The sequence below is a fragment of the Denticeps clupeoides genome, chromosome 15 (assembly GCF_900700375.1).
Source record: "Denticeps clupeoides chromosome 15, fDenClu1.1, whole genome shotgun sequence".
Taxonomy (NCBI): domain Eukaryota; kingdom Metazoa; phylum Chordata; class Actinopteri; order Clupeiformes; family Denticipitidae; genus Denticeps; species Denticeps clupeoides.
This window is the reverse complement of record NC_041721.1, coordinates 18,413,783-18,423,782: the sequence shown is the minus strand read 5'-3', so window position 1 is coordinate 18,423,782 and position 10,000 is coordinate 18,413,783. Positions and strand designations below refer to the sequence as shown.

General features: G+C 42.0%; 1 gene segment (V, D, J or C); it reads left to right on the top strand.

Annotated features, from left to right (window-relative positions):
* Positions 1–790: 790 nt before the first annotated feature.
* LOC114764517 (Ig kappa chain V-V region MOPC 21-like) lies at positions 791–9,678 on the top strand. The segment is given in 5 exon segments: positions 791–836; positions 931–1,222; positions 1,503–1,511; positions 8,774–8,829; positions 9,210–9,678. Coding segments are annotated over 5 exon segments (720 nt in total).
* Positions 9,679–10,000: the final 322 nt, after the last annotated feature.

The window sequence follows — 10,000 nt, the reverse complement described above, 5'->3', positions numbered from 1 at the left end:
CTTTTCTCCTGCTGCTGCTCTGTTCTGGTTTTGGATCCTGGACTGTAACTAATGCTAGCCACTAGAGAGCGCTAGAAAATCAATTGCAATACAAAACTTTTTTGTAATTTATGTTCAGATTAAGGTGACCGGGTTGTTCATGTCAAGAAGGACAGTATTTGTAAAATACCATTTTAAATAATAGTTTCTGAACTTCACATCAGCACAAAGTTCTTGCTGTGCTGTGATTGGTCAGTGTCTTGCATGCGTCTCTCAAGTCACAGTAAAAGTGAAGTGATTGTCAATGTGAAACACAGCACAGCACACGGTGACACAACAAAACGGGTCCTCTGCTTTTAACCATCACCCTTGGTGAGCAGTGGGCAGCCATGACAGGCGCCGGGGAGAAGTGTGTGGGGACGGTGCTTTGCAAAGGTCAACTGCATTAGCTGGGAATTGAACTCGGGTCAACTGCTTGGGAAGCAGCTATACTCACCACTACACCACCAAATGTTAATGTAAGACAGCAGCAAGTTTTTCAATCCAGGAAACAAACCAGTCAAACTACAAGAATAACTGAACTATTTAGCCAAGCAGACGACACCTTCAGTTTTTGAGTATTTTGTAAAACGTGAAGAAGCTGAAAGTTTCCTCCCTGACATGAATCTGGTCATCCAGCAACAGCAGCAGCAGCATGATTTACATAGAGGGGACACTTTGCATTGTCACCACATGCCTCAGTGCTCTCACAGAGTTTATAGCGGATTTAGGTGACGCACTTTCATGCTTCACAACAACAGAAATGATCACAATGACGTTCATCATTGTTTTCTGGGTGTTTGCTCTGTGTGTACAAGGTAAATTACATTTAATACAGGAATAAATATTTGTAAACTGAGCATTTAATTTTTTATACTTTTCTAAAAAGTTTTGTTTGATTCTATTTTTCAGAGGTCAGTGGGCAGGTTACTGTAACACAGACTCCCAGAGAAAGAACTTTTCAGCCACAAGATACAGTCGTTCTGAACTGCAGAATCAGCTCTGGGATTTATAGTAACTACTTTGCCTGGTACCAGCAGAAACCTGGAGAAGCTCCTAAACTCCTCATCTATTATATTAATAGCCGATACACTGGGACTCCAGAGCGGTTCAGTGGCAGTGGATCTAGAGGTGGATCTGATTTCACTCTGACCATCAGCAGCATTCAGGCTGAAGATGCAGGAGATTATTACTGTCAGAGTTATCTTCACCAGACCACAGGCAGACAGATTGTGTAAAAAATGGAGGAAAGTCAAGACCCTTGTTAACCTCCTAAGGAGTTGGGGTCTTGAAAATAATTGTAGAATCGTATAATCGATGCACCGCGATGCAGATGTGCATTGATATTGCATCGATGCAGTGCAGAACATTATCGTTCATATCATAATGACGTTGCTTGGTGATGTTCTGGGGGCGGAATAAAAATTCTTCTTTAAAATTAGTGCCGGTAGTGACTGTGGTGGCCTTATCTACAGAGTACAGCGCCACTCCGGGTCGCCTGTGACGTATTTTGGTGCAACCAAAAGAATTAAAGCGGGGGAGTTTTGAAACCACTTTGAAACACACTCGAAGCGGTATTGGAGGAAAAGCTGATCTTTCACTGAGTGTCCAGAGATCTACAACGTGACATTATCGTCTTACCAGGAGTTTAGAAAAACACACCCTTTTCCCACTGAGCCCCGCAGCCTGTTCGGCCTGAAAAATGACACCATGGACGTCTGAACCAGGCGTTTTTCTGCCGTTTGTGGCATCAGGGGAGAGCAGACTGGAACGGTATTAGACAATCAAATAAATGATTGTGTTATAAATCAAGTTTATAGTTAAATCAAATTTTTTACAATTCCAAATGTTACTTCATTTAATCTTGACAATAGAGGCCTTGAATGGAATCTTTGTATTGTTCTCTTTTGAAAGTGATTGCCTGTAACTTGTTTCAAAAGAAAACGTCTAATTTCTATGCTGTGACTGAGACGATAAAACACTAAAAATTGACATTTACTTATTCACTGTTGATTTTTATTAAAGTAGAACAATAATGTCGGTTCAATTCTTTACCTTCTGTCACTGCAGTGAAATTAGTTATTTAGTTTTGAAAAGTTACTAGTGGTTACAGGCTGCCATCTTGGACGAGAATAATAGCAAATCAAAGCGTCCACACATGCGTACGACTCTTGTATTGGAAAACATTAACTCTTGCATTGAAAAATATCATGTGATCATTTCGAAAATGTATGGCGAAAATCGATATCGAGGCACTGATAATCGTAATTGAATCGTAAGACCAGTGAATCGTAGTCCTGACAAAGCTTGTAATAGTAAGCAAGGTCACAAAGGACCCCGGGGTAACTTCTAATCAACTGAAGGCCTCTCTCACACTGGCTAATGTCCAACATCAGGAGAACATTGAACATCAGTGGTTTGCATGGCAGGGATGGAAAGAGAAAAAGAACATTGTTGCTTGTCTGCAGTTTGCTTAAGATCACATGGACAAGCTAGAAGGCTCTTGGAAAAATGTTTTGTGGATGTGTTATGGAACTTATTTCAATCACCGAGCATCTGAGGAGTCACAATGAGAAACAGTTAAATAAATTTAGTCAGGCTTTATTTACATGCGCGCATGGGAACTCGCTATACAAATCTTCAAAAGTCTGAACACAGTGACGTGTATATGTATATGGACAAGTGATTTCGCAACTGGTGTTTTTCTGCTTGTCTGTACCAAGCAGCCATGATCTCATACATCCTTAGAGATAAAACTGCACGTTACGTTGGCTCTGCATGAGAAATACTTAAACACTAACTGGCCCCATTATTACTAGACATGTATAATGAATCTTTTGACTCCTGCTGCCTTCCTCAAACCCTTTCACAAGGCAACACCTCACTGCTTTTGAAAAAGGGCAAAGATCCTTTGTGTTGTTCGTCCTACCGCCCAATCAGCTTGTTGAATGCTGAATTTACCCTTCAGAGCATCTCTGTGTCTATTAATCCGAGATAGACACTCTTTCTCTAACCTTAGATGTCTGTTTAATTCAATTTATAACACTCCGGATCCCTCAGCTCAGGAGGCCTTCATATCACTGGATGCTGAAAAGGCTTTTGATAGGGCCATTCCACTCTATCTTTTTTATACACTGGGAAGATTTGGTTTAAAAAAAAACTTCATTTCATGGATTAAGATACTTTACTCCTCACTGCAAGCATCTGTTAGAACAAATAATACTCAATCTGAATATTTCCCCCTTTATCGTTTGACTAGACAGGATTGCCCCTTAATCCCATTATAATTGCATTTGCAGTTGAACCTCTTTCAATTGCACTTAGGTCTGACACTCAGATTACTAGAATTGTTAGGAATGGGCGGGAAGTGAGAATGTCCCTTTATGGAGATGATCTCTTGGTATATATCTCTAACCTACCGGTCTCAATCCCTGCTGCTCTTACTACCCTTTAATCATTCTGTCTGATTTCTGGTTTAAATTGAATTTGAATAAAAGTGAATTATTTCCCATTAGTATTGCTGCTAAGAATTACCCTCTTTATAGCTTACCCTTCAAAATTGATATCAGATACCATATCTTGGTATCTGTGTCACCACGAAATTTGAGGATCTTTTAAAGGCTAAGTTTGTTTCCTTGCTGTCTAAGGTCAGAGAGGATTGTGAAGGGTGGTCCTAAGTCTAGAGGTCTCAGAAACGCAACAAGGGTGTGGAGAGGAGGATGTCCACTGTTACACACTCACCAGCAAACAAAGCGTACAAACAGTGCTTTTATTCACAGTGAGCTAACAAGTACAATAAAACAGTAGACTCAACACAGCTAACCAACATTAAAACAGCCTAAAGGAAGGGATGGTCCAACTCAAACACACACAAGTTAACAAAAAGGACACATAACAGGCTAACAGCTAACAGGCTAACACAGGCAAACAACAAAAGGTCTATCACACAAAGCAACAAGACACACAAATGAGATCCCCAACGGAGCTCCATGCAGATCTCCGTGGACCCTGGGCACCTCCCGAAAGCATAAGGGCCTAGCAGACCCTGGGGACCTCCCGAACACAATCCGAATTCTCTTTATATAGGTGGAGGTGACCAATGGCAGATGGAGCTGGTAGGCCTCAACTCCTCCCACGAAGTCAACCTAAAAGAGACAGGACACACAAAAACACAGCCAGACACACAGAACATGTGGGAGAATACGTCCAGGGACGTAACACCACCAAATATCAACACTTCGGTTGATCCAAAAGTGCAAAAGATAAAGCATTCCCCCCTCAAATGCAATAGCTAATATCTGTACTATTCAATGAGGAATCTCTAATCTCTCATCAAAGATTACAAAAGGTCCAAAAACAAGCGGTGTAAAGCAAAACCGTGTACACTTACATTACTCCAATTTCTAACTCATAAGCAAAAGTGCCAAACGAATGCAGAAGGAGAACTAACGAATGTCCACAAAAATTCTACAACACAGTGACCACACACAAAATGTATCTTGTGCTAACTTTAGACCCACTCCTTTGTGCTCAAACAGATCAACTGCCCCACACAAACTTGTACGGCAAAAAACAAAAAGCTGAATACTAACAACCACCCAAACCTACACAAACACAGAAGCAAAATTGTAAATCCGGTCCTAAACCTGCCTAACACAAGCTACCTTAACCTACCTGCTCTTCGGAGGGTACCGATTGGAGGCAACTTTGAACGCCGAACATCACCCCGGCAGACTCAAGCTGAGGCTGTTCGTGTGACGGCGTACCCCCACCCGGAGTAGCTCCAAAAGAAAGGAAGGAAAAATAACAAAAGTGGTGCTCTTCAGGGAGGGCATTGCCACAGCAAAGACCCCAAGAGACACCGTAACGTACCGGATATACGATTCTGATCACAAACACCAAGTCACAAAGTCAACCTAAAAGAGACAGGACACAAAAACACAGCCAGACACACAGAACATGTGGGAGCATACGTCCAGGGACGTAACATCCATTCGTAATCTGTCCCTGACTGTACGTGTTAATATGGTGAAAATGACTATTCTACCACATTTTTATTACTTATTTCAATGCATACCAATATTTCTTTGTCAGTCTTTTTTATAGAAAGTTGACTCTGGAATAAGAAGGTTTTGAGACTACACAGACAGTACTTAAACATACCATGAAAACTTGGTTAGCCTTACCGCATTTTAGGTTTTATTATTGTGCATCTAATACTAGGATCCTCAAATACTTGCTTCAGATGCTCAAATGAATTGGTTAGCAACAGAAGCAAATTCGGTCAAACCTGTATCTCTGAAAGCTTTACTGCACCCTCCTATTCTGTCTTCCACTTTGCCTTATACCAAGAATATGATTGTTAAAACTTCTCTCAGAATTTGGGCTAAATTTAAACGTTACTTTGGGTTATTAAACTTCTTCCACCTATGCCCTGCTGGCTGCAAATCACCAGTTCCCTCCATCTTTGGTTGATGATCTGTTCTCTATGTGGTCAAATGCTGGCATTCACTGTTTTAAAGAACTATACATAGACAATGTCTTTGCCTCTTTCTCACAACTGCTTCATAAATATTCTCTTCCTCATCAGCATTTCTTTACATACTTGCAGGTGCGTAGCTTTGCTCTTCATACTTTTCCCACATTTCCCAGTCTAACCCCAGACTCTGTTTTAGATGACCTTCTTAAACCAACTCCATCAAAGGTCTGGTTTCTTACATTTATAATCAGATTTTTAATTTGTGCGCTAATTCACTAACCCCTCTGAAGACACTTTAGGAGGAGGATTTGGGACAGGAAATTCCTGATGAGATTTGGGAGGAGGTTCTGCTGCGAGTTCATGGATCATCTATTTGCGCTAGACTTAGCCTCATACAGTTTAAGATCTTACACCGTTCATATTACACTAAGGTGCGGTTGTCACAAATCTATGAGGGCGTCAGTCCATTGTGTGACCAATGTCAGCAGTCCTCTGCCAACATTATTCATATGTTCTGACTTTGCCCTTCTTTACACCAGAACTGGACTGAGATATTTGACATGTTGTCAGAATTTGTGGGGAAAAGAGTAGAGCCCAACTCGCTTGGGGGATTGTTTGGGGTTTTCTCCTCACCTCCTTCTGCGTCTGCCCATCAAAGGGATGTGCTGGCCTTTTACTACCTTACTGACGAGTCACCTAAAATGGTTTTCCAACAGTTTTGAAGGAGTTCCCAAAGGTGTTTAGCACTTGTTGGTCCCTTTGCCTTCACTCTGCGGTCCAGCTCACCCCAAACCATCTCGATTGGGTTCAGGTTCGTTGACTGTGGAGGCCAGGCCTCCACTTTTTGTTAAGTACATAACTCCGCATGTGAAAGTGAACGTGAAAAAGAAGTGATTGTCACTTGTGATACACAGCCGCACAGCACACGGTGCACACAGTGAAATTTGTCCTCTGTATTTAACCTGTAAGATGGGACATTTTTCAGGACCACGATACTTCTGCAGCTTTTGTCATGTGGAGAGTCCAACACCTATTTGTTCTCCATGTCTTTGTCAAACAGCATTACAGAATTTAGCAGCCTTCCCCCGACCAAAAGTTTCGAAGCGTCGGCCATTTACTTCGGGATAGCCTGCTCTCTTTGTCTGCTCCAGACAGGAGACACCGGGGGCGTGACGACAAACAAATTCTGATTGGTCTGTTACAACTTCCTGGGTGTCAAATTTCTCTTGTGGTCTGGGGACTTCCATTTTCATTTTCCATTGAGAACTGAGGGGAAGTTTCCCATAAGACTGAGTCTTTTCTCTCTACCCATCACGTTCCCCTCTAGCTCTGGTGATAAAATGGAGGACGCAGGTTGAAATGAGTATTTTATTAAAACTCAGGGAAGTTGAAATGAAATAACAAATGTCCTTGATCGTAGTGCCACGTCTCTCCTCTAGAGGTCTTGCACAGGCCTCGAACCGGCGTCTCAATGTTCCTTGTCTTCGCTTAGACCCGGGCGTGCTTTTATCACCATGCGCTGGATTCAAACCCAGACCCTCCGTACACAGCGTGAGCGTCTTTGCTTGTTGCGCCACTCACGCACCGGTATGTTGCCTGGGATACACAGCATCCGGGAGTTCTGCACAGAGAATGCTGGATACAAGCACACACACAGAGAGAGCAGGGGAGACCCTGGAGCTGCGGAGTGGCAGAGCTGTAGCGAGCCCAGAGGGGAGAGTAGAGGTCCTGTCCTACCGTGGGGTTCACTGTCATTACAGACAACATGCAGTGCAGCGATAAACTCAGGTTGTGTGAGGGAGACCAAACGCAGGATTAAAGGAACCGGCTGGTTATAAAGAGGAGTGGACAGACCCATTACCGCTAAACTAACCAATCACCGATCAGAAGTCATTATCCCGCTAAGCACCCGTGATTACCAACACTAACCTGTGATGAAGAACAGGTGGGAAAAATCAGGGTGCTAGTGAGCCCCGGAAGAACACACACTAATACATGGGAGAGTTCGACCGCTGGGGGCGTGGCAGGAATGTTACACTACCTATTTTTCTCCTGGATCAGGGGATGTCTCTGAAGCTTGGTTCAGGCTTATCTGTCTTTTTTCTATCTTTTCCTCCTGTCTTTCATTTTGGTTTTCTCTGTAACATTGGTACCTGTTTTACATACAATATTCACATGTAACTGCAATAATAATTTACTGGTGTTAATAAATTAGAAACTGTCCATTCTCTCAACCTCAATTGTGCCATGCCTCTTTCTGCCAGGTAACATCAAGTTGGAGTGGTTTGAATACAGTGCTTTTGAGTGTTTAGAGAGAGTTTTTTTATTCCATTCTCCACAGTTTTACAAACCCATCACCCTGAGTGAGCAGTGGGCAGCCATGACAGGTGCCCGGGGAGCAGTGTGTGGGGACAGTGCTTTGCTCAGTAGCACCTCAGTGGCACCTTGGCGGATTCAAACTGGCATCCTTCTGATTATGGGGCCGCTTCCTTAATCGCTAGGCCACCACTGCCCATGTGTTCATTCATAGTTTTGATACCTTCAGTGAGAATCTACCAATGTAAATCGTCATGAACATAAAAAACACATTGAATGAGAAGGTGTATCCAAACTTTTGGACTGTACTGTAGGTGTGCCTGTGGCATCATATTTAAAAAGGCCTGAGGCTGTAATTGGCTGTAATTGCTGCCAAAAGCTGCATCAACAAAATATTGAGCAAAAGCTGTGAATAATTATGTAGATGTGATTTCTCAGGGTTTTTTTCTATTTTAAGAAGATTGACAACCTCAAGTAAACTTTTTTCACATTATCATTATGGGGTGTTGTCTGTAGAATTTTGACGGGGAAAAAAGCCTTTAATCCTTTTTTGGAATAAGGCTGTAACATAACAAAATGTGGAAAAAGTGATGCACTGTGAATGCTTTCCAGACGCACAGCATATTCCTAATAGACAGAGAAGAAAAAGATTCTCAATTATCACATAATTAGAGAACAGCATATTCAATTAATAAACAAGTTTAGATTAATTTACTGGACAAGAAAATTAAAACCTGTCAGTTTACGTCATGATTGGTGTCTGTGGTCATTTTTCTGTGTGTCATTTTTAACATCTTTCAAAAAGAAACGACGATTCTATACAAATTAAAAGCCACATGACACCAGAAGCAGAACCAGCGAAGATGTAGAAACTAATAAAAGTCCCAAAATAGAGAAGCTGCTGTTTCCTACAGAGACACCAGCACTGAAGCATGAAGAGGTTTTTGTACGACGTCTCAGTTACACTCCATCACTGTGGTGGACGTTCGGTGGCGGCACCAAGCTGGAACTTGGCAGTAAGTAAAAATTTGTACAGTTTGTATTTTCTGATTTGTTTTCTGATTAAAATTAATAATGAATTAATGGTTAAACAACCACAAATCCATCTGACACTCTTAGAAATAAATGTTGTAGTAAAATCATTTGTCTTTATCTAATTTGGCTGAACCTGCATGTTTCACATTTACAGATCAGATCTAATGTGAGAACATCAGCAATTAAATTACGAAAGTAAACATGAACTGTAATTATTTCAAAACCTAAAGTGCAGAGACCCCAGTGTATGTTTTATGATTGTGGAGATTATGGTGAGGTTATATGATGAGACATGTCTACATCAGAAACACTTCATAACTTCATTATTTATTGATCTAATTTGTCTTGTTTTCTTTCCCAGCAATCACCCGTCCTACACTGACAGTCCTCCGCCCATCTAAAGACGAGGTGTCCAGTAAGGGTTCCGCCACGCTGGTGTGTCTGGCCAACAAGGGCGCCCCCTCTGGCTGGAGTCTGAGCTGGAAGGTGGATGGGAGCAGTAAGAGTGGGGAGGCCGGTCGTGGGGTCCTGCAGAAGGACGGCCTGTACAGCTGGAGCAGCACCCTGACTCTCAGTGACACCGACTGGAACACGGTCACCTCAGTCACCTGTGACGCCACCTACAGCTCCCAGCCTGCTGTTACTGGGACACTGAGGAGAAGCAACTGTTCTGAGTAGAACCTGCTCACCCCTCACAGCAGCTACCTGCTCTTTAGTCTTCTGTCTTTATTACTGATAACTTCATGAATACACAATTTAAACCAAGTCTTCTTACGTGCTCTCTTATTGGTAGACTCTGATGTTTTATGCAATAATAAAAGTTTTATCTGTTCCATCACGAACCTGCTTCTTCGTGCCTGATCTTTCATGTAAATATTCATAAGGAAAAACATGAATGCAAATCTTGGCTGTAAAACTAATTCTGGAAAAATATTGAAATGACTTTCAGTTCCTCAAAATGCTGACAGACGTTAAATAAAAATGACAAAAATGCATCATTAATCTGGAACATGTAGCCTACACAGAAATCTGTAGAATAAATACACCACAGCAGCAGATCCCCCTCGTCTTCAAACTGTCCTGCTCAGTTCTGTCCATTTGGACTGATGAACATCTGTGCTCAGAACCACCCAACTGTACCAATGCAAATAT